Source organism: Strix aluco, chromosome 5 (genome assembly GCF_031877795.1).
Source record: "Strix aluco isolate bStrAlu1 chromosome 5, bStrAlu1.hap1, whole genome shotgun sequence".
Taxonomy (NCBI): domain Eukaryota; kingdom Metazoa; phylum Chordata; class Aves; order Strigiformes; family Strigidae; genus Strix; species Strix aluco.
Window position 1 is genome coordinate 66,136,354 of NC_133935.1, and position 25,388 is coordinate 66,161,741.

At 41.1% G+C, this 25,388-nt stretch overlaps 1 protein-coding gene across 2 annotated transcripts in view; it reads left to right on the top strand.

Annotated features, from left to right (window-relative positions):
• Positions 1-25,388, top strand: part of PLXNB2 (plexin B2) — a 262,361-nt gene that overhangs the window by 135,891 nt on the left and 101,082 nt on the right. For both annotated transcript variants that reach the window (XM_074827664.1, XM_074827665.1), the window contains exon 4: positions 7,815-7,883. In XM_074827664.1, coding sequence (XP_074683765.1) covers positions 7,882-7,883 — 2 coding nt within the window. In that variant the 5' untranslated portion in view covers positions 7,815-7,881. The remainder of the gene's footprint in view (positions 1-7,814; positions 7,884-25,388) is intronic.

A 25,388-nucleotide genomic window follows, 5' to 3' on the forward strand; every position in this document is an offset into this window, starting at 1 on the left:
TCCTCTTGTTTTTCACACCATCCTTTGCTGCTGTCTCCTTATGTCACTTACTCTCTCTCATCCGTGCCTCATTCCCTATTTAATGAACTTTTTCCTTTTTAACTTCCTACACTTAGCATTTTTTCCTCTCCTTTTTCGCACTCCCACTGTCATGCCTGCTCCTTTTTCCAATAATGCAGGCTGCATTTTGTGATTTAGGAAGTAAACCTTCAAATTCCTGTGCAAGTACTCCCACTGACTACGTGATGAAGAGACTGCAGTACTGGGCCATAGCTTGGCAGATGTATGGGGAAAGGTAGTGAAGCCAATTTTAAAGCAGTCTTAATTACCTTGGTGGTTTGGATCGCTTTAGTTGACTATTAAAATGCATATTTCTAAGGCGAGGTGTGCACCAATGGCATTGTATAAATAATAAAGAATTTCAAGAGCTTGATATAAAAGACTTTATAGAGGTAATATTTTACTTCCAGTCGAGAGAAATGGAGGGCACTTTAAAATCAGTTTTACTAGCACCCTGTGTTTAAAAAAACCCTCCTTCTTTTTGTTTAACCTCCTGTGCAAGCCTGGGCATGTTTGAGGCTCCCAGGATCCAATTTCATGTAGTATCCTATTTCAAATCCAGGCCAGTGCAGATCGATCGAAAATCAGTGCTCTCAGAAATAAAACTGCCTGTGGAATGCCTTCAACGACATGAAGATGAAAGGGTGAATGTAATATAGCAGATACTGATTTTCTTTTTTGAGGTGGGAGGCTCTGAAGCAATGTCCTTGGATGTTGCACAATTTACCTTGATTGAACAGTAATGGTTGTAGGACAATTTTGGTGAATTTTTGTGTTCTTCAGTTAGTAGTTACAGCTGTGTGTTGTGAAGGGGGGCTGATTGGTGTTGCTGGAATTGTTTTAAGCCAAAGCAGCAGCTGTAGAATATTTTATGGTGAGTGCAAAGTGACCTGTAAGTCTGCTCATCGCCAGAGTAACATGAGATTCCTAATAATTCTTGTCAGCTAAATACTTATTGGTATTTTGAAATGACTGAGCTACTTCAGTACTTTGAAAACTGCTGGTGAATGCAAACTAGTCTAATTGATCTGTGTTTATACTGGTTTTTACAGTCAGCACAAACATAGATGGCCGTCTGCTTCATTTTCCAGTATACCTCTCTTGATGCCTCTTCTTCTCCCTGGCCCTTAGAAGCCAAAGGAGAAAAAAAAGAAAAGAAGATTAGCTGAGAACTGAGAACAGAGGGAAATAGGAATATCATTTCAGGGCTTTGAAGAAATAAGAAAGTGAAGAGAAAACTGAACTTGTGAGCTTTGGGTTATTTTGAATTTTAGATAATTTAAAAATTTGTCTGTGTCAGTATTGTGTTGAATTCCTGGAAAACTATGAGTAAACTTTGTTCTGCTGTGTAAGGGTGGTCTCTCTCCTGTCACCTGCACTAGTTGATGCTCGTGACATGGGGAGCATCTTTCATTGCTGGGAGACCACTGGGTTGCACAGATAGGCTCCTTGGATGGCAGCAGTGTGTCACGGTGGCTGGCCTTGGCCCCATTTGCTATCAGAGAAAGGGGGGAGGCTTCAGAGAAAAATTCAGCGGCCTCACATGCTGAAAAAGTGCTGTTTAAAGCTAGCCAAGAGAGTAACAGTAAGCACAAAGGGTGTTTGAATTTATTTTACAGTCTGCCCCTTGGACAATAAAGGCTCATCTGTTTGGGAGCTTGAGCATGGTGTGATCTTCAAAGGTAGATACATATAAATGTATTTTAACTGAACAGGGCTAATTAAATACACAGGCTCATCAAAGTGGAAGTGTGAGTGGTGTCTGACTTTGCTAAAAGCATATTGGTTGCTCCTGTAGCCTTTCCCTATGTGTACGCATTAATGCACAAATGTGCGTTCAGGACAGCAATTCTGGCCTTGTTCACCTTTGGTCTTGAAATAGGACGTGTTTTGTAAACTACTTGATGATTAACCTTCTGCTAGAATATAAGTGGTAAGAGTTTACTGAATAGTCAGAGATTTGATTCCTGCTTGCAGACAGCCTTTATTAGTCGAAGTTGTGTGAGTTCGAAATGAAAGATCTGTCGTGGCAACTTTTTGAGAAGTCCACTCTGGTGTCCTGACAGATGTGGAGAAAGCAAAGTGCTTGATGAAAAGTCTAATAAGACAGCTGTTGAAAGTCTGAATGTGGTCATTTTAAGGACTGAAAAGATCCTGCTAAGCTACTAAAGGGAGGTTCTTTACTGTCTCTATGCAGAGTATATCAGAGTAAAGACATCGATTTTTTCACTAATTCCTGAATCTTCTTTTAATCAGAGGGCACAAAATTAAGAAGATATTATTTGATTAAAAAATGAAGATATTCACTTTAACAAATCAGACTCCTAACATGAGCAACTGGGATGCTTCTCTAGCCAACAGTAAGAATAAGAAACCCAGTTTCCATTGCCTTCTGGAAGAACCTACCTTCTTCCTTTGACTGTACTGCATACAGAGAAATTACCAGATTTGATGAGACACCTACACCAACATGTGTAAACCTCCTGTACTGTCAGAGAAGTTACTTCTCACAGGATTCATTTTGAAACAATTTGCCAAATGGCATTTGAAAAGTCATAGGCATAGACTATACTGTTTATGATTTTGAATTTATCACCTTAACTCCCTGGAACTCAAGTTGGAGATAAAAAATAAATATATGGAGATATCTCTAATGTGTGTTGGTTCACCTAACATGTAGAACAGTCTGATCTTCTCTGAATTGCATGTGGTGTTGAGCTTGTCACATTGACTAGCCAGGGTCACTACAGGTGTGTTTAAACTGAAGACAACCTGGAGTCCATTTTTACATCTGATTTGTAAAGTTTCATTTTCATGACAAAAAAAAAAAAAGTACAACCATTACTGTGCTAAAAGTCTGCCTCTCCTATTTGCTATTTTAGCATTCACAGGTATCTAATACAGTTAAAATTATGGTGTAGCATGGCGTTTATAGTATAAGTTTAGGACAATGGTGTTAATTTGCAACCAAAAAAACCATGAGTAACACTGGCCATCCCAAGTGTGTGAGAGTAAAATTCTTTGTATTACAGCTTACTGTCAGGCATCATGTTTTTGCATCACAGCTGAGGAGCTTTCTAGAATACCTTTTTCTACGAAGGCTTAAAACTCATGGATATGATTTCTTGGTATCCTTACCCTTGTAAAATTACTAAGCTAGATACAGTGTTGGAAGACAAGGAAGTGAGGTTTAAGAGTTTCTCAGATAGCTTTTGAGAAATTGGGGTTGCTTCTCTGTTGCTTTGCATTGGATTAAATCCTTATGCCGAGTGTCCAGGCAGCTGAACAAGTATGGACCAGCATTCAGTGCTGGCTCAGCACCTTGCTGGTCATAGAGGAGCCCTGTTGCCTTATGTGAGTGACAAGGCAGGGAACAATTTTGTCCAATATTAACGGTAAGGTTTGGTAAATTACGCTCTTAAGAGGCTGGAAAAAGTGCTACTCACCAATCCTTGCTTGCTTCGATTCTTGCGCTGAGAGATGCTGCATCTCAACCTGTTGACAGTTCACGGGGTAGAATTCTTGCTGTTTGATCTTTGCAGTGAAATACTGTTGAAAGAGCAGGTAGGATTTCTAGGCTGGTCAGAAGGGACAGCAGAGAAAGAAGTACCTTGTGGTTAGTGTGTTTAATTCTGTAGTTAAGAAATGTCTCTGGAAAAAGAGATAAGGTATTTAGTCTCCTTAGACTAAAATGAAGGACATTCCAAAAGGATAATGGAGCCCAAATTATTGGGTTTCAGTTTTGGGTTATGCTGGTCTTCATTCTTACAGTGTATCTGTAAAACTCAGATTTTGGTCTGAGACTTCTAGATTTTAAGAACAGAAAACTCCAGCATGTGTCGTTTCTCCCTTTTTTTTTCTTTTTTTTTTTTTTTTCTTTTTGCCCCGCAAACTACAGGAAGAGCAAAATGAAAGGTCTGAGTGAAAGCAGTTGTTCTTTTGAGATATATTGGGCAATATTAAACACTTCCATTATTATTTTAATATCCTGTTAATTTTTGCACAGGGTTGATCAAGGGCTCTTCATAGTGCATAAAATTGAGGTTAAAAAGATGTGGGGTGGACTGGAAACCAAAGCAAAAAAAAAAAAAAGTTTGAGCAGTATCAGACCTAAGTGTATCGAAGGTAGAGCTAAGTCAAGCGGTTTCAAGACAACAAGGATACTAAGCCTGAGGTAGCCAAGTGGAGGAGACAGAAAGGAAGTCAGTAATAACACTCTGTAATTCATGTGCTAGAAGTGGAGCGGGTGTCTCTGAGTCAAGGAGGTGGAGAGAGCAGAACAGAGATGACCAAGAGTGACGTAAGCTGGAGAGCTGAAGGTGAGGGAAGATACAGCATTGGGCAGATATTGGAGTGTAGTAGTGTGATACAGAGTTAATTAGAGATGTAAATACACTGCAATGTCTAGAGTCTTAAGCTGTCATTTGATATCACCATAAAGTTTTTAATAATAAATTCTATATCCTGTTTCCATATGGACATGATCTCAGTGTTGTAACGTAGCCTTCCCAGAACTGGGATGTGAAGATCTGTTTTCAAAGTTAAGCTCAAAAAAGCAGTATGTAGTGTTATCTTACGCTCTCTGTCCTATCAAGTGCACTGTGCTTTTTAGCTCAACAGCCTGACAAAAGTTCCATGGGCATATAAAAGCCTATATGAAAAGTATCTGCCCCATACATTACATATAGCTGAAGGCTCAGGGGAATAAGGTCTGTGCCTGGGAACCGGATAGTACAGCCTTCTATCCCTGACCCAGTGCCTGCCCTTTCTAACAAACAAACAAAGGCCTCCCTCAAAGAAATGTGGTTTATGATCTGTTTTTAGCTCTAGAAACAAACAAACAAAAAAAAGCACTCAGTATGTTTTTACTCTACTTATGGCAGCATCGGCTTTAGGCACCGCAGGACGAGTGCTATGCGTTGTTCCTTGCAGCTTTTGGAAGCCCCTATCCCCCCAGCAGCTGCGGTGCTGGGGCAGCACGTTATCCACTTGGAAAATTTTTCACTTGAACACAACCTATCAGCCTGAGTTTATCTTCTTTTTGAAATGATGGTATCTGAGATATTCACCCTAAATACAAACTGCAGCTGCCTGATGAGGGAGAGGGTGCTTGCAGGATGGGGAGGTTGTTTACAGTTGTCCTGTCTCTGCTGGATTATTGACCTGTCCTGATGGTCTTAACTGCATGACACATCCATGGTGGTCTTCGTCCTTTCATCCTAAAGGAGTATTTTGATTTGAAAGGCAGAAATTGTGTCATATGAAAGGTGGGAGCAGTTAAGTGCATTCAGATTGGGGTGGGACAGCATAAGAGCTAAATGTAGCCTAATGGCAGTAATCTCCCTGCTGTCTTCTGTGAGTTATGGAGAGGAGAGGGAGTCTCCTCTGAAAAGCAGCTCAGGGAAGATTGATTTCTCCTCCAGAAGGTGATCCACAGCAGGACCCTCTCTGTCAAGCCAGTGGAGAGAGGAGAAACAGGAAGATCAACCTTGTTAGACTGAAGTTAGCTTGTGTGAGCATCCCCCTACCCAGTTGCTCTGTTTGTGCTCATGGTTTCTGCCAGCTTTAAAGAACAACTCCGCTGTGTCATCTAAGTACTTTTCAGGTCAGTCTGCAAGAGCCTCCAGTTGCCAGAGGACCCTTGATAGCAATGTGTATTTTAGTTCCTTCAGTTCAAGCAGTCCATTTTGACTGGCCCATGAAAGACCAGTTCCTTGTGATGTTCCAGAGTAAGATACTGAAAAAGAGCTGTTGTGCTACGAGCAGGAGGTAAAAGGAAAAAACAAAACCAAACAAAACCAGGAACCCTTGCAGCAGATGGTACCACCTGTGTCCATCTAAACCTAGCCAAAGCAGCGTGCCTTTTGAGTGGAGAAACGTGGAAAATCTGATGACTCAGTCTGAATAAATAGGAAGACAGTGAGCGAGATTTCTGGCTCATGTCCCAAGCCTCTTATGAAAAAGGCTTCCTATTTTATAACACAGAAAATTGAGTACAGTTTGGTAGCATCATTCTCTGGCACAGCTGATTACTAACAACAGACTAAAATTGCTGGTGTACCCATGTGAGAACTGACACATAAGTAGTCCAATGATTCTGCCAGTTCCTGGGTTATAGTTGAACCTGTTTTCCAAATAAATAAATTTCTGATGTTATTAGCAGGGGACAGTTGTTGCATCTGCAAAGTTAAGATGTGAACCAACTGTGCAAGACATGCCTAAATCACTGTTCAGCAATGCTTGCAAAAATACTCTAATGGAGACAGGCAACATGGACGTATAAAGGGAACTCAGCGGGATGAAGTCTTGTTTCCTTGCTGACTACCTCCACCTCCTTCCTTCTTGACTGTTGACAGTATCATAATCTTTCACATCCCTTTGCACTTCCTTTTACTTCTGTGTTTCCTTTTCCTTTATATAGTTAAGTTGCACCAGAATTGTTTTTCCAACTTTGTCAGTAACAAAGAAAGAAATATGCCTTTTCCCTTGGTCCTAAAGTCTAAAATTTTTGTCTGTCTCTTGGGTTGGCTGCTTTACTTACACTCCCCTCCTACGACTTCCCTCAGTCCCAATCCAAACCTACATTCTCCAGTTAGGCAGTATCATGCAGCTGTGGTCTAAATATCTCACCCAGCTCTTGTCCCATGTCCCTTATGTCACGATTTTGCTGGGTATCCATGTTCATCCTCCACCCAGTGAGGGTGCAGGTTCCCTCAAACAGCTTTTCCCTGGGCAGAGATGAATGTACATAGTTTTAAAGAATGTGTTACCACAGCAACTAGATATGGGGAATGCAAACAAGAAATTAAATCCCATCAAACATTAACAAAATAAGCTTGGTTTAGTACTGGGCAGCCTCTAGGAAAGCGAAAGGAAAATAAAAGCCCTGTTGATGTTTGTCTTCCCTCCCTGGGGAGCCAGTGTTGCACAAGTTTCAAAGTCAGGTTCAGCAGAGATGAGATGTCTTTGGAGAAAAGGTGGTGGATTTTGCCAGGTGTTCGAGTCTCTCTCCCCTGGAACTGCCGTGCAGTGATCTTTTAGTGCGTGCGTTGGCATTTACTGCAAACTGTTTGATTGGGCATTGCATGCCTTGCTAAAAAGTAACAGAAATAACTGTGTGTAAGAAACAGGTTGGGGCATTCAGCACTTACTACATCTATTGACTGGGATAGTTTTTCAGAGACAATTGTCATCTTTACCTTCGTGTTGAACAATCTACATGAACCCTTTTTTATCACTTTTTGGCATATACAGTGATGTTAAAGAATATCAGATGGTATTTTATCCTTCCCTAGAGAGACAGACACTGTTTCTCTTCCATTCTTAAATGTTTGATTGTGGGAGGTGCTGAGTGCTGCCATTGATAAGAGTGTGTTCAAGCTCTAGCTAGAGGAGTGCCAAATCATACAATACCCCATCTGTAATGCTAGGCATTCTTTCTGGTGATATATCAGTTGAGCTCTCAGTTCTTCAGTAGTTAGTTGTACATCTGTGAGCAGCTGTCCATCTGATTTATTATCTGAGCAGCTATTGAAATAGAGAACATTGCCCCATTTAGCCTCAGGATTGAAAGTTATGGTGTGCTAAAGTTGTGTTTAAAATGTGACAAAATTGACTATATATAAACAAATTAAAAGTTTATGGAACACTGTAGATGATCTTAAATCAATATTTCAAAGTTCATAAATTTAAGGTGATTGAGCATAGCTTAATGCATATGAATATATTTTTAATTGCTGCTTTCTTTTATTTAGTAAGAAGATTAAACACTGTCCTGGAAAATAACTTGATTGTAGTGAAGAAGACTTAGTGGAAAAGTGAATGTAAGTATTTCACAGCACATGTCAGTTATTTATGTTTGCAGACTATTGACACTGGTGATATTATAAATCATGCTAAATTGACAGCCTAATTTGCCAAAAAGACAACTTTTAGTATGGCAAGAATGCTGGATCTGATAATTGTGCGTATGCGTGTGAGGTATAAAATGTCTATTACGTGGTTTTCCGTATGAGTCTGTGGGCTCTATGTACCTAAATGCTTTTAATGGGGCCACGTGCTGTTAGTTATTTGCATGCTTATGAACTGTTCACAGGAAAAATGTCAACATGAAGTTGTCACTAAGTGCCCTTAAAAGAAAAAAAACCCACAACACTACCCCTCTATAAATACCCATGGGGATCCTTAAATTCTGTAATGTGGACATGTTTTCCATTTCCAGAGGAATTTAGTCTAACTTGGAATAATGCAGCCAGTATATAGAATTTTTCTGTATACCTGCCTCAAAGATGTGAGTTTATAGTAGAAGAAGATTGCACTGTGGATTGGCAATTCAATTTAGAGTGAAATACAGCAGCTGCAAGTTCCGAGCTAAGTGCATCATTGCTCACTTGAGGTCACTTTTTCAAACCTGGAGTCAATAGTTATCTAACAATAAGAGCTTTGGTTCATTTTCTAGACCCTTTTGAAACTTACTTTGCTGGTGAATACTCCATTATTTTTCTTAAAGTAATTGCTTTCCCTAGCTGTATTTCATAATAATGTGAACTTCCTAACTGTGTGCATGCACATGTGTATATGTACGTACATATTTGTGTGTGAAGCACAGCCATATCTCTGCAAATCATACCCCAGGAGGCTTTGAGTGGCTCTGGTGTGCAGGGTAGTGATCGTCATGAACTTCTAGCTGCCATGGATTCATTCCAGTATTTTTTCATTTTACATTTTTCCCACGATCTCACCTTCCATTTCCCAGAGCCTGCCTGATGAGTTTGGAAGCGGTCAACTAAGCCTTTCCAAATGCTGGATAAAGTACAGAATTCATGACTTAGATGTCAAATAGGATGGTGATCCTGTTTAAATGTCTAACAAGCTGGGACGGTTTTAATTTTAGCATTTGGGCTTTTATAAACTTGTCTTCTAAAATTGCTAACTGACCAATAGTACTGAAACAGTGAGATACTACAGGAACATTGCAAAATGCTGTCTGGTTTATTTTCATGGTTTAAGCACAGTGGGCAACTGAGCACCACGCAGCCACTTACTCACTCCTTCCCCCTCAGGAATGGGAAGGAGAAAATAAAGGAAAAGGCTCTGGAATCGAGATAAGGACAGGGAGGGATGATTCACCCATTATGGTCATGGGCAAAAGGCAGACTCCTTAGGGGAAGAAAAAGAACATCAGTTTAATTCAAACACCACCACCACCAACACTTAACAGTGAGAAGTATAACCACATCTTAGAAAAACCTCCCCCCACCCCTTCCTTCTTTCCAGGCTCAGCTTTGCTCTTGGTTTTTCTACCTTCTCCCCCATCAGTGGATGGAGGGATGGGGAATGGGGGGTACAGTCAGTCCCATCACTCCTACCTCCTCAGGGAGAGGACTCCTCACATTTTTCCCCTACTCCAGCATGGGATTGCTCTCACAGGAGGCAGTCCTCCATCAACTTTGTCCAACATGAGTCCTTCTCACGGGCTGCACCTCTTCCCGAGCTGCTCCAGGGTCCCTGATGCATGTTGCAGTTCTCCAGGTGCCTAACTACAACAGTGGGGACTTACACAGAGTCCCAGCCTTCTTTGGACGCAGTCACCTGCTCCAGTGTGGGGTCCTCCACGGGCTGCAGGTGGGCATCTGCTCCACTGTGGACCTCCAGAGGCTGCAGGGGAGTCTCTGCTCTGACAAACACCACACCGCCCCCCCTGCCTCCTCCTTTCTTCCACTGATCTTGGTGTTTGCATAAATGCCTCCCTCACACCTCCAACTCCTCCTCCCAGGTTCCCTTTCTTAAATACGATATCACACAGATGCAGCCACCATCGATAATTGGCTCAGCTTTGGCCAGAGGCAGGTCTGTCTTGGAGCCAGGGGAGCCTCAAGAAGCTTCTGACGGGGGCCACCTCTGTAGCCCCCTCCTTCACTACCAAAAACCTCTGACACACACACAAACCCAGCACATTTATATAGAGTTATCTACTGATACGGAATTGCTTGAAATGAAGATCCTCAGATTTTACAACATTGTACCTGAGCTAAAGATTTACAGACTAGGCTGTGCATTGACTGGTATCTACATTACTGGTATCTGGCCCAGTTTGAAACCTATATAGGCTTATAAGATACAAAATCAAATCCTTAAAACCTTCCAGTTTGTATTGAACAAAACAAAACAAAGTTTGAAGGCATTTACTGGGACCAGTCACTTTAGTTACTCCAGGGTCCTAAAAGTACATCTTGAGTGACCTTGTTCAGGCCAGTGGCACTTCTTGAACAATTCCATGTTTGTGACAAGTTTGTACGTGTAAAAGTTTTTCTTGAGTTACTTTCGCATTATTCTCACCAACTGGATCTTCAACTGTTTCTCCTGGGAAACTTGGGAAGAGGTACTGTTATCTTCAGTTCCCATTTTTTGTGAAATAAGCAGAATATTTGGGGTTTGTTTGTTTGTAGTTTTTTAAGTGCCTATTTAGCAGGAGAGTGCCCTGTGAGTATGGGTTGAGTATGGGTAAAAGATATCTGCCCAGTTAAAATGTCACTTCATATACGTATGCATGTGAAAACAAATAAAAGACATGAAGTACAGCTGTATTTCAGGAAGTTGAGTAATAAACTATTGACAACATGATTATTAGCTGCTCATGAAACTGGCAGAGGAGTAAACACATCCTTGTGGAGATGGATACTAGCACTTTGTCCTTGATGTAAAAATAAATTTGGTCTCCAATAGATGTTATTTTTCTGATATTTTAATTTTGTGCATGTGTAGACTGAGCTCCTAAATGGAAACCTTCTTCTTGATCTGTCTCTTGCGGATATCTGACATTAAAATTGTAGATTTATCCTTCTAAACTTGAATAATTTTTTAAAAATTAATTGGCTCACATTGACTGGTATTTTTGTAGTAACGCCAAATTAACAAGTTTATGTGGAGAGAAGAAAATACCTTTTCATATCTACTTTTGGTTTTGTATCACAGAAGTGGCTATGAAGACATTCTCATATAAAAAGTCAGTAGAGCCCAAGAGAGGGAACAAAGCACTTAACAGGAAGCAAGAGGAGCAGTGGCTTTGCCTGCAGTTACTCACAACCTGGAGGTAGAGCTCTGAAGCTATGAAATCCAGCACCTCCTCCTGCAATTTTGATTTGTATTGCATCCTGAGATATTTAATAAAATTTTTTGTTTCAGTCAAAATTTAAAATTAAATCTTAAACTAGGGTTTGAATACATTATAATGGTTTGGTAGGAAAGCTGGTAGGATTTTGTCTTTGGATACCCATAAAGCCAGAAAGTGGAATAAACTTGCAGAAACTTCCTCTTCCTCATTCTCTTCCAACAGAATTCTGGACTGATCTTTCGTGGAGCTGAAAGTCAAAGTTGGGATGCTGGAGGAATCCAGTGAAATGTTGGGTTGCTGTGTTTCTTCACTTGGTGAAAAGGAGAGAGGGAATGGGGATGGAAAGGGGTTTTTTCCCCTTAAAAAAATAGGGAAAGGCTAGGAAAAATGTAAAATAGAGTGGAGGGGATGATAAGCTGCTAATTGTATTGCATTATACTGATGATACATCAAAATAATCTTGAGGCAGTGACTGCAAGGAGAAGGGGGGGAGCGTGTACCTCAGGGAATCAGGAAGAGGCACCGTCAAGTAGAACACAGGCAGGAAAGTGCACAGGGTGGGGGGGAAGAACACCCAGCCCTATTTAGATACCAAAATTAGGTTCTCACTGCACATCTTGTAATCTGAGATCCCTGGAACATGTTCTTAATGTAGCATTGGGTGTTTTGTTCACTGGTCTCAATGGTATTTCTTATGTAAAACATGCGTGCTGGCACTGTAAATAGCCTGGTTCAAACACCCTTGTGAAGGGTGAGGACAACCTCATGTCATGTGCTGTCGCTAAACTTTGCTTGCTGGTAGGTAGGTTCTTTCTGGAAAGTCTATGGAGATGCTTTTTAGACTTCTAGGATTATAAAGTAGTTGCTCAAAAAGAGTGCCCATCCCAAAAATGTCCACCTTAGTTTCAGGATCCAGCTGGGTATTGTAAAATTAATTGTTGTTTATAAGAACTTGGCTCCTATATTGTGAATGCTATAAGTAATTCTCAGCAGCATTTGGATAGCATGGTAAATAAAGCATAGAGCCACACTGGATAATGAGGACAAAAATAAATATTGGAGAGTCACTAGTTCATTAAGTAATGTCTATGCTGTGCATGAAATGACGCATGGGAATGGGGGAAAAAGTCTCCCGTCATAGAGACTATCGTGAAGGATTCCCATAAGGAACTTTAATTCTAGTATTTTCTAGATATGACAATCAAACAGACTTGAGTCCCCAGAATCACCTCTAAGACTCATCTTTAGATCCATAGGACTTAAGTCACCAAAACACCAGCTAATGTTTGTTTAGTGTCTTCTGTGTGTCTTGGACAGCAGGCGAGAACAAGACATGGGCTTTGCAAAATGTTCTCACAGAATTTCTGCTATTGTCACCCTGAGACCCTAGAGGACATTCAGGGAGACTACACAGGGTTTGCACCTATCTTCATGCATGTGCTTTCTGGTATTCCTCCCAGTACCTGTGTCCTGTCTTTTTTTCTTTCCCTTTGACTCTGTCTTCCCGGTGTTGCCTGGCTGATAGTAAGGAAAATACTGCTGCTCCAGGAGAGATGACGTCTCTGCACTACCAGCACGAGTAGCCTGTGACACCAGGTCAGGCTGTAACCACCAGCAGTAGCAACCACAGGAAAGCCCTGCATAATGGTCTCTCTGGGGTGTGCAGAGCAGCTTATTTGCAGACTTATGCTGCTGTTTGCCCATATGCTATCAAGTACAATCTTTTATTTCACTCTAATCTAGGTTTATATTCATTGGGACATGGAAGGGCCAAATGTCATCCCTTCGCTGCTAGATCTTTGCAACAACAGAGCCCATGGTGAAAGTCCTGTGGTTATTATTGAGCGCAGAGTGGCTGGGAGAGAACTGGCTCTGCGGGCAAGCCTTGGCTCTCCCATCTTTCTCTGTCAGCAGCTTACATGGGTGACCCATCTAACAAAAGCATCGTGCAGCTTTGGACGTGCTTTATATCACTGGCTACAGATGAAACCGTAATAGAGTTTTGCCCATATGTTGGCACGTTTCCCTCTACGGAGAAACGAGGACACATTTTACCACTAGATGCAGTATTTGAGTATCTGCAACATGTTATGAACTTCTCATACTTCACTTTGAGACCTGCCTTGTGAAAAATACTAGGTTAGTTATAAAAACGTGGTTTACTGCGGGGTGGGGGGTCCTTTACCCCTGCATTGAGTAACATTTAACCTAAGTCTACAGGTGTGGCTACAAGACCCACAAGAGAGAAGGTTCTTGCAACAAAACACAGCTTTTTATTTAGAGGTATCCATTCATCTTCCTTGAAACAGATCTTCATGTCAGTCTTTCTTCCTCATATTTCTCCAAAATAGTCTCCTGGGGAATACATAGAAAAATAAACAGTAGATTCTTTACCATTTTAGGAGAGGGATGGAGACAAATTCAACTTCAAAATCCTAGCTATTTTAAATGCAAAATGATCCTTCCTTAATTAATACTTGGCAAAGCATTTTAAAGATCAAAGTGTCAATATTAGCTAATTCTCATGGCACACCTGTCAGGTAAGTAAAAATTATATCCATTTATAGCCCAGGAAGCTGAAATACTGTCTAGCATCAGCATTTTCACAGTTGCTACCTAGTTAATTTACTGAAATAGCTAGTTTAATTCTCAGAGGTTCTGCATATTCTTACTTGTCCTAAATTATACTTGGAGCGCAAGAGTATTCACACTTTTGAAACTGAGGGCAAGTATTTTAGTACAGAAACGTGGATATGGCAGCTGAACCTTGAGGCATCCATGCTAAGGCTTTTTCAAATCTTAAGCGTCCCTAAAAAGTCTAGAGCTGGAACCTGCATGCTGCCAATTGGATTGTTTCTCAGTGGAGGTGCAAACAGTATGAGTTATAGATGGGCTTGGGAGGGTCAGTCTTTAGAAGATTTTTTTTTTTCAGGAAGATGGGTATAGAAGGAGTGTTTAGAGAGGGAGAGGATGCTTGAAGTGGGAAGAAAAATGGTGTGTGATGGCAGTTAATTTTTCTACCTCCTGCTGTTGCTTCCATTAGAGATGCAGGTTACCTTGTTATTTCTGTCATGGCTCTTTCTCCTTTTGTTACAGCATCAGCAGAGTGGTATAATTGGGCTGAAGGACAAATTTTTTGCTGCCCTGTTGAGCAATGACCGAAAAGGAGAGGAGATTCTGAACAAGTGCTGTCTCCCCTTCAGTATGCAGTGCAACTTGTTTCCAAGTGGTGTGTTAGTTGAAGTGGTGGTGGTGTTCAAGTGCCTTGCTTTGTCCGTGCAAACAGTTTTTGTAACCTGTTTGCTCCATTTGGTGTGGCAATGCCCAGCCCTGAATAGAGCACAAAACTTAAGGATGGCGTCACTCCATCCCAGTCTGTTCTCCCTCTTGCAGGAGCAGGTGGGAATGGACAAAACCCCAGCCAAAGGCCATCGATGGGTTGGCACTTAAAGGAGGGAAAAGCCTATGCTACAAAAAGGGGTCTCAAGGGATTGAACAGCCTGGAGCAGGCGTGCACAGCTGAATTAGGAGTTGGAATTGTTTGGCTTTCAAATTCAGAGGACTTGTTTGCTGTCTTGGCTCTGCTCAAAGTGAATAAGCGCTACTGCTAATAAGAAAGCCCAAAACAGAGGAGTGAAGGATTAAAACCAGAAAATGATGACTCACCCTCCCCTCTCCCCCCTCCCCAGTTTCAGTCCCCACTAAAACCACTTTACCTCACCAAAGCTCTGGTGGCTTTTCATTTATAAATAATCATGTGTTTGAAATGTTAAAATGTGTAGGCAGGGATTAAAAGGATATGTGATGCTACAGCATTAAAACAGTGCAGACCTCTGCAAGGGAATTATGAAGGAAAATTAAAACATAGTTATTTTTGGCAAGTGCTGCTGCATCCTGGGGAGATCAAGAGAAAGCAAAAAGCAGCTTATTCAAGCCTAGTGAAACCTAGTAGGAAAGCTGGGTGCAATAAAATAGGGTTTCACATCAGTTCTTTGTCCTACTAAAGCCGAATTTGAAGTCTTGGGGTTATCTCAATTTTGGGAGAATGCAGGCAGGAAATTCACTGAGAAATTTCTGTCAAAGTTACCAACCTAAACTGTCCTGGTTTATAGGCTGGTGAATACAAGTGCCTGGTTATCACCCACATTGTAACAGGCTTCTTCCTTCTCCTAATCGACAGTGGGACTGAGATGTAGATGAACGCCTGGTAACACTCTCAAGTCAGTGTGTCAGCCTACAGGATTTTACAGAATAAGCAGGTTGTGATGCCCATTTGGGGTATTATTCTGTATTCTCACAGAAGTGAGAATATTGGCACCAAGTTTCTTGTTGTGGCTGGCAATGAAAATTGGGAATTGTCCCTGCTTAGAAAAAGGAATGCATTACAGAATTAGAGGGAACTGTTGCAAATCAGCTGTCAGCATTGACTCTAGCATTGATTCTGGAGTTTGAATATCATTTTTAGTGTCATTCTCAGATGCTACATTAGCTTTGTCTCCATAAACCTTTGATTCCTGGTCAAAGGGAGCCCTTTCACAGGACTGCCAACGTTGGAGTCGGTGAAATCTGCCTCCTCACCCCCCTTATTTTTAATTTTAGGCGAGTGAATGATACCAGTGTGAGCAATACCAGTATGAACAGGCACAGATAAGGGCACTGTTCTGCTTTTCTTGCTCATATTGCTGCTGTCTGCTTGTGGGTACAGGGGAAGCCTCTGAATGCTATGCCTGTAGGAACTGTGGAATTGCTAATAAACAAAACAATTTTAGGAGGCCCCATTCATTTCAGATCTAATTAATTTTTGACACACACTCTGAGCCTACAGACCCAGGGAGCAGGGCTTTGGGGGGATCTCCTTGGGTGTGGCAGGGCAGTGCTACCCCCTCACCTCAGCTGCCCCACAGCTCCCTTCAGCCCTGAAGGCTGGAGTGGTGGTCCCTGCTGCTCCTGGTCCCCTGCACAGGGCTTTCACTCCAGGGCTTCTGCAAAAGCCCGTTTGAAGCCTTCATGCTGCTGATCCTCCTGGGTTTGATGCTGGAACAGCCTGGCTGCAGGGCCATTGTGCGTTTCTTCATAGCTAGCAGTTTGAGCACTTCTGCTCTGTTCCTGCTCTGCATCCTCTTGCCTTATGATAGCAGTGATGTTGTTTAAGCAAATTGTCTTAGGTGAACTGGTATGTCGCTTTGCTAAATGGAAATTGTTTACTTTAATGCGTTGATTTGTATGGAATATGCAACCTCCACTGCTCTTAACCTTTGCTGTTACTTTTGTGCTAGCAAACATGAAAAAAAAATGCTCTGTGCTCTCAGGGTGTTACTTTTTTAATGCTGTTTTTATGAATCTGTTTATAAGCCCAGCCTGTGTTCTTGTTTTGTTTTTCTCCCTGCTTTAATGCATTTAAATGTATTAGTTGAGAAAAATCTGTATAATAATCTTTAGTTCAATTAATGTTATATTTAATTAAATGATTTAACAAGCATAAAAGTAAGAATTAAATACTTGTCTGCTTAATATTTTTTCAGGGCTAAATTCAAGGCAAGCCTCAACCTTATTTGATTCAGTTAATACAGTATGTGCAAAAGACAGTATATTTAAAAATAGCTGTTCCTTTGGACAGCTAGACAATATTCTAGTGTCCTGTTACTGCAGCACTCAATTTGATCAGGCACAATGTCATAAAGTAATATCAAGACATAAAAATGCCTAGTTTAAGTAGGAGATTTCTCAGTGTCAGTCAGTAAGCCAGTGGTTGAGTAAACAAAATTCTTCCAGGGATACACAAAATACAGTCTTGTTTGTCCTTGCTGGTTTTCCTTAGATTTGCATCAGTTTAATTTGTGACTAGTTAAATGAATCTTATTAAATTACAGTTCCTGGGAATTTCTGAGTTTGCGAAACATTACATCTCTATGTTTATACAGCTAGTATTTTCTTTAAAATGTGTCTGGAAATTTCCAGACAAGTGAAGGGACGTGCCACGGTTTTCTTCAAAGCTAGACCTATGTTTACAAAAAGCATGTTTCTTAGAGCTTGTTCTGGTTTGGGGTTTTTTTGAACCTGCAGGAAGAACAGTGGTGCTGGTTGCACTGAGGAGGCAGAAGGTGTGCATTGCTTTGAGAGCTCTGGCTGGTTATTTTTCATACATAAACATAGAGCTGCATCTAACTTTATTTCTTAAAAAAAAATTTTTGCCCCTTCTGTGGAAATGGTGACTTTGCAAATTATGGTACCTGTTACGGGCAGTGTTATGATGATTTATACTCTGACACCCTCTTCTTACCTTCCTTTCCTGTTGTGTTTTCTGCTGAGATCCTCTTACTGCATGTCAGAGAAGTCCTGAGGATGGGGATGCCAGGGGACCCTCCCTAAGAACAGCAAGCTTGGTCACAGTTTTGACTTTGGCATCCTCTGCATCAGTTCCACATCTGAAAGTCTCCACCATAGGCTACTGGCCATTTGGCTCTTCAGGGCACTCATAGAGGGGAAGAAAGGGTCACAGTACTGTTTCCATTGTAACGAGAAGAAACATACAGTACAGCTCATGTCGAGGGTGGTGGAGCAGATTCCTGAAGTCCTTTAGCACTTCTTACAGCCAGCATCTTTAGAAAGCCTGAGCTACATCATTCTGTACAGGATAAACCAGACTAGTTTGGTCTCTGGTCTGCAGTGGCATTGACTGCCAGTGCTTCATTAGAAGTATCCAGTAATGGAATGACAGTAGAGAGGTCTGCTTGGTCACAAAGCCAGGGAGATCCTGTTCAAAGGCCAGGATGGTGCTAGGAAGGGAAGGTGTGTATGGCCCAGGGATGAGCTGATTTGTTGCATTCCCAGGTTTTTCATACCCTTGGGTGAACTCAAATCAGGCCGTCCATCCATATGTGAATTCTTCAGTTGATTGACTTGAAAGATATATTGGATAGCGTTTTTTTATAGTGGTCCAAGCTACAGAATATGGATTTTATCTGGCATATAAATATTTGTGGTGCTACCCTGGGTTTGCTTTGCAGGATGTGTATGCTTCCTTCTTGAGCTGCACCACATGGGAACATTCTACCTGTTCGCATGATTACAGATGTTGCCTAAAGGAGCTCTATGCAAAGAAATTATCTCTCCTAAGGGAGGTATATGTGAGCAAAGCTTTTACAGCTGGGGGGCAAGCTACAAGCTATGCTGAGAGAAATTGTTCTTTGAAAATATGTCTTTGAAGTATATAGGACCAGGAGGAAAAGAACAAGTAAATGACGTAGATGGGGAATGGAAACAAAAACTAAAGAAAGGAAAATGTTCCAAATACATCTATTTTGCATGACTTGAGCAAAATTGCATATGCTAACATTATTGTAAGTAAATGTGGTACCCTGAAAATAGTCATCTTATAGAAAAGCTGGCATTTATTCTCACGAAAGAAGAACAAGTGAAGATAACATCCCCTCCCAACAAGCCTGTCTGTCTGTTGTCTTTGACAAGGTGAGAGGCAGCGTTTCTTTCTCCAGTTGTAGGAAACCTACTGAAGGTGTTTTACTTAAACTGTGTCAGGACATGTTTATACAGTCACTTTATTGGGTACCAGTCCACGCTGTTGCTGAACAAGGTGGGTTGGTTCTCCCATCTCCCCTAGCTGCTTGTTTCTTCCACTTCCATGGGTGGAATAAGTATGGGTGCATACTAGTGATGAACTAGGTATCAACTGTTCTGCCCAAATGTTAGGCGAAGTATAACATTTACCCAAGATCTTTCTTTGAAATGAATGGCAGGACATCGGATGGAGAGAAGGATAAGCTGCTTGCTGTCAGATTCACCAGATTAAGCTGAAATTCTGACCTTGAAGGACAGTAGAGGAAAAAGAAAGTGTCCCAAGTGAGGTGTAAGGCATGCTGTGATCTTCCTCATGTGTCTGTTAAGCAGCTGACAGGACCCTTGCCTGTAACTTCAATTGCTGAATAACTGGGGAGAGGAAAGGGAAGAGAAGGAGGGGCCACATTTGATGTTTTGAGACATGTGATTTTGAGGCAAGCATCTCTGCAGTGATGCTTTCTGTCTTGTTCTGCCAACTCCTTTACTGAACTACATTTATTGTCTTTGGCATTAATCTAATACGTCTAACGTTCTTGGGCAAGGTAAATATCTGACAGCCGCTTTGTAGTTAATTTGTCCCCATGCTTTAAAGATTTGCAGTATCCGTGTAAAATATTGTCATACAAGTAGTGGGTGGTAGAAGGCATGCTGTTAAGTAAGGAAAGTAGAGCCTTTTAGGTAAATTCCAATTACAGTGTACAACTGTGTTTTCTGGAAGTGGTTGGAATTGCACTAGGGTCTCAATTTTCCATTCACTGGCCCTGGAAAAGGCATAAGCATCTAAGAGATGGAAATTAGTACAAATTGATCTCATAAGTGCAAATTTTACTAAAATTCCTGTCTGTCAGTGTGTGAGTGATTTTGATAAATTAGATTACCAAATTATTTTGTTCACAACAAGTTTGCTTATGTTATGGGTGAAATATGCAAAACAATATCTAAATAAAGACTAAGTTAAGCTGTTAAATGCTGCTTCCGGGAGTAATCAGACATTTTCTGGCTTGTGCTTTGATTTGAAGGCTGTCTGTCAGCCTTCATCTTTATTCGTGGTAAATAAAACCTCTCCCCTGAAGGGATCAAGGTATGAGTGCATAAGAACCATAATATTATGCCTACCGCAATCAGTGATTTTGTAGGGATCCTGTTAAAGTTCAAGTTCTTTCCCTGCAATTGAGCAGAAATACCAGTATATGCTGGAAATAAATCAGTCACTGTTAAAGGGGATCAAGAAAGCTTAAAATAGAAGGAGGCTGCTCAAGGCAGGTGTCATCACCCTTTAGGACTGAAGGAGCTAAAGATAAAATAAAAAATACCAAAGATTGTAGTTGGGTCTCTCCCTCAGCCCTTCCTCCAGGCAGCAGTTGTTCTAGTTGTGCTAGTTTGAAAACCAGGGAGGTGGCAGCCTGGGGAAGCACAGAGAATTCACTTGATGAATGGATAGCAAAGAAAGACTAACCAAGGGACCTGAGTGAAGAGGGGCACATGTATTGAGTAAAATCTTCCGCATCATACAAATGGATGCTTGGGCAATTTACTCCACATGACCCTTTCTATGTCCATTGTCAACGGGACTGTGAGAATGTGAATATACTGAAGAAACCAAACCTTCGTGAACATCATCTCAGCAGGTGACCTTCCACAGTGATGAGCATCAGGCAGTACTCCAAAGGCGGCAGGTAAAGTGCTGCCTGCCATCGTCAGCGACAGACTTCACACCATATTTCGTGAGCGGGGACAGAGCAAGGCTCTGAAGTGGTTAGTGCTGTACCAACCCAGAAAGGTTTGATGCAATTTAAAGCAGATGTGACCGAAAAGCTCCATCCTTATTTGGAAGAAGGCAGTTTTTCATAACATGATTAAGTATTTACGTGAAGATCTAATGGATGATGACATGGAGAGGACAAACAAAGTCTGTAACAGTAATAAGAAGCCCAGGTAGAAACAAAAAGAATTATCATGTATTTTTGGAGAAGAAACTAGCCTATGCAAGTGGCTGAGCATCAAGCTATGTGAGATTAACTGATCTCAGAGCCCTTTTAGACATAAAAGGGCCTGGCAGTGTCTGATAATAAGCTCTGTCTGAAACATGCTGCCTAATGGCAAAACATTGATTGACTCTCATTTAGTATTATTTCTGGACTGTGGCATATCTGACATGGCCTAGATTTTGAATTTTGGTGTCTCTTCTTGCTGGTTTATTTCTGTGTGTATGGCCACTATAAGACAGTGCTTTTGTAGGGTACGAATGAAAGCACCATACAACAGGTTTCTCAACTATATATCGAGATCGTACATCACTTGACAGAGTGTTGCTTTCATGTTCACACAAATGTAATTCCCTTTTGTTGAGAATGCAGTAAGAGAGTATAACTGCCATAAGGACCAACAGATGATGTAAAGTATTTGGCGAAAATTTAAATTGCTCAAATACTTAAGAATTGTTGTATTAACTGTTTTCATGGAATAATGAAATGTTCTAAAAAGTAAATGTCAGATTTTGATTATCTAGTGATCTGTTGCTGCTCTACCGTGTTACGTTATTAAAGGCATCTTTATCTTTTTATCTGCTTAGTTATCTCTTGTCCTCTGTCCTTACTGTACAAAACAGGATTTTTGCAGTACGGAGGCTGAGGATTTGCCCTGTGCCAAATACTGATCCACAAGCTGAAACAGGCTTAGGAATTCTTGGTTTTATTTCACAGACCATCCTGATTTAGAGTTGTGTCTATGAAGATTGTGCTTCTTTCCTACAGACCACTCAGTTCTAAAAATAACTATTTTCTGAAAGCTTCTGTATGAAAGTGTGTATGTATGCTTATTACAAGTAATTTCCCTGTTGCTTTTGCTTGGGTGTCATTTCTTTGTCCTGCTTTGGTTCCCTCTGAATTTTGAGCTGAGCTCTCAGGGGATGAGCGTGCTGGAGATCACCATGGCAACACTCTGAAAAATGCTCACTGCAGGCGCCAGGCTTCATCGCCCTTATCCCTGCGAGAGCTCTGATGATCTGTGGACTTGCAGACTTACTGGGGAGCTGCGAGAGGGACCAAGTCAGTGGCTGAGAGGTGGGGGTACCGTGCCTATTAAAAACATTTCCTATGTAAATTGAGGAACTCTGGATATTGCTCACTGATGTACAGCACTAGCAGCCAGCATTTTCATGGCTTACTGCTGAGATTTCCCTTAGCAGACTGTAAACCCTCTTCTTTTACTCCACGTAATTCTAATATTAGTCTCTTACATCTTAGCTCTCCCCATTTTCACTGAAGACTACTGTGGGAGCCATTGCAAAGGCAAAGTTGTTATCCTGGTAAAATCTTAAAGATGGTTGATGATAAAACATATCATAAAGGTTATGATGCAGAGTTTAAAAGAGGTGAGTGCTCGTATCCCTGCTGTTTCCAAATCCTTTTTCAGGAGAAAAAGAAAACATTCAAGGAAGAGTTATATTATAGATGAGTGTTTCACGGCAGTGGTTGGGTGAGAATGGGTTCTCTCCAGCAGCAGGAAGTAATGGAAACTGGGTAGAAGTGTATTGCCTTCCGAGACAAGAATTAAGGGCCCTAGGTTGTGTTCTGACAGGGGAAGTGTGACATTGGAGTTTTGTTTTATGTTACTGAAAAAAGAAGTACAGCATGTCCCAATACATGGAGGAGTTTTTTGGTAGGTTTTCTTTCTTCTTTTCCTTTTTTTTTTTTTTTTTTTTAAAGTACTGTTTCAGGCCACCAGCTGTAAGGCTAGACCACCAGAAGGATGTGGGCCTGTAATGCTCAGAGCAGTGACTAATTCAAGTGTGATCAGCAGCCTCAAGTGTGAGCAGCAGATCAGGTGCCTCTGCTTCCAGTTATTGCGTGGGGAGCACTAAGCCCATGAGAACAAATTTGTGAACAACCAGGATGCAGAGCAAGAATGCCCAAAATAGTTGGCAAGGAATGCTTAGGAGAAAAAAGGTATTTGAAACCTTCCTTTCTAGGGGTTTTCCCAGTCATATTTGTGGTTGTGTAGAGGTCAATACCCATGTTAAACTGAGGGCAGCTCAAATTCGCACTCTGAAAATGGGTTGCATATTTTGTGTTCATCACTGGGTAAAACACACAAGCTGATTCTGTGCCAGGAGCCCAGATCACCCACGCAACTCAGTGCCCTAGAAGTCAGGTTTTCCTCAATCTGTTCCTGTACACGTAGAAGTGGTTTTTGTATAGCACTGGATCAAGGAGCCCTGCTTTGGGCAAAAGCATCTCTTAGCAAAGCGTCAGAGAGATGGGTGCAGATGCACTCAACAGCCTGAATCAAGATTTCCCAATTCCTAAAAGAATCTTTCTCAATACAGAGCTACTGTACAAACACCACAGCATTATCCACATGCTCCCGTCCTCCACTCCCTCCAACCAAGGGCATACGTTTTTTCTTGAATGTAAGTGGCTCTGGCATCTAAGTACAGAGATCCCCACTGTTGTGTTTAAGTGCTCAAAGTCTGGATCGAGCTTCTGCTGGAAGTAAGTATAATAATATTTAGTCTGAGGTTCCCAGACAGTCTTGACCATGAGAAAAAGAGCAGAGCTGCTGAGTGCTGACAAGGTGAAGGTAGTTCAACTTCTGTAGAATCCAGAATTTTGGGGAATATGGGGAGAAAAATAGAAAACTAATGGTATATATAGTCAGAAGTTATGAGAACGGCACTCTGGTATGACAAATAAACCTTACGAATGCTACTTTCATTTTTTGTCATTAAGGGCTAAGAATGGTTTATTTTAACATGTAACCATTAACATGGAATAAATTGGCCAATTTCCTTCTAAGGCCGATGAATTAAATAAACTCACACGTGCCTCTTTGAAAGAAGCAGTAAAATTATAAGTGATGCCACATATTTTTAACCCATTTATAGAGTAGAACTTCAGCAGATCAAGAGGTGTTGAAACATTCCTGTAAATGCTGGCCAAAGAGCTCAGCACTCTTTAAGAGACTGATTGAAGAGAAACAGAGTTCATGGGTTATTTTAGTTTCCTGTTTGTCTATTTAAAGTTCATATTTTAGAAACAGGACTGAAAAAACATATTTGTGCATTTCAGAAGAATCTCATTCCCAGGATTTCATCAAGAGAAGACTTTAAAACTTAATGTTAAAAAAAGTACTTACTCATCACCACCAGTAGGCAACCCCTGAACTCCAGAGGTGTTGCCAGGGATGCCATAAGTCAAAAAATGTTGTACCTGAGCCCTATTTTTTAACTGTAACTCTAACTGAAAAATGTGGAGGTTATGTGGGTCACCACTCTGCCAGAATGCATAATATAAACAGGATAAAGCAACTGGGTGCTCATGGAATCTCAGCATGAACAAAGTTTTAAGTGCTGACTTCCTACTACAATTTCTAGCATCAGCATTAATCGAATCCAGTGTATTTATCTTCCTTTGCCATTCTCACTAAAATTAGATTGTTTACATTTTTGAGCAAGCTAATGGCACAGTTATTTACTGATTACCTCTACTAGACAGAAGAAACCTAGTAGAGATCCAACCTGCTCAGAAGTTCAAAGAGGCTTCTGATTCCTTTCCTGTGCTGAGATGTATAGCTCTCTTGAGGTATGCAGTACTCGATTCTGCCAGTTCCTGAGGGCTCTGCAGAGAAAGGAGGGCAAAAAGATCTTCAGAAGCTTTCCCAGCAAACCAAGTTTTGGTGCTGACCAGGCTTAATACCCAGTATTTTCCTAAAAATGTAAATGTCTTATCCTTGAGGTTCTTGCACTTATTCATTATTTAAATGTGTCTTGACTTTGATGTGGAAAAGCAATTTCTGCCATGTGTAAAACGTTATTGGGAAAAATACATTTTGCTGCTCATATAGTGAAAGAATTCTTCAATTCAGCCCCGTTTCCCTACCTCAGCCCTGTTGTTTCTAATGATGCTTTCACCTAACAAATCCAGGCCTTGAAGAGAATAATGCAGTAGGTAACAATTTCAATCAGTATAGGAAATATGAAACAGCAGGGAATGAATTTCCAACTGTGGAAAAAAAAAAAAAAAAAGGTGAAAACTGTTTTTTTCATTTCTTTCTCCTTAGATTGGTCTTACCCATGGGGCTTTTATGGTGCCACAGTTGCATACTTATCTAATAATTGTTTCCTAATTCTGCTCCATTTCTGCGCTGGAGTAGTATAAAATGTTGAGCTCCACACAGCCGGTCAATTTTCAGGATCCCATGTGGACAACAGAAACCAGTGTGCTGTTAGTAATCTGTTAAAAGGATGATTTTCCTTTTGTAACAGTGTTTAATTGGATGGAATCTCAAATCTTAACAGTACCTACATCTCTTAAATACCATTCTCATCAAGGTGTGACAATGGATGGGGAAGGGCTGCTCGTTTGAACAGGAGGCTTCTCTCTAATTAGTCCAAACCATACCTGAGTGGGGGAAAAAGAAGTTTGCCAAAATAATTTCAAGAGTCAGAACTGGATACTTTCTTGTGACAGCTGTTCATTTATACTGGGTTGTTACTAAATAACATGTAAACTGAACATGTGTTTGTGGAGGGGTCACACCGAGGGGCATTTCAGCAGTGACAAGGGACGTGGCAGTTCCTTGTCAGTCACGAACAAGCTGGGTTAGGCTGCACAACTCGGAATCAGGCCATGTCTTTCTG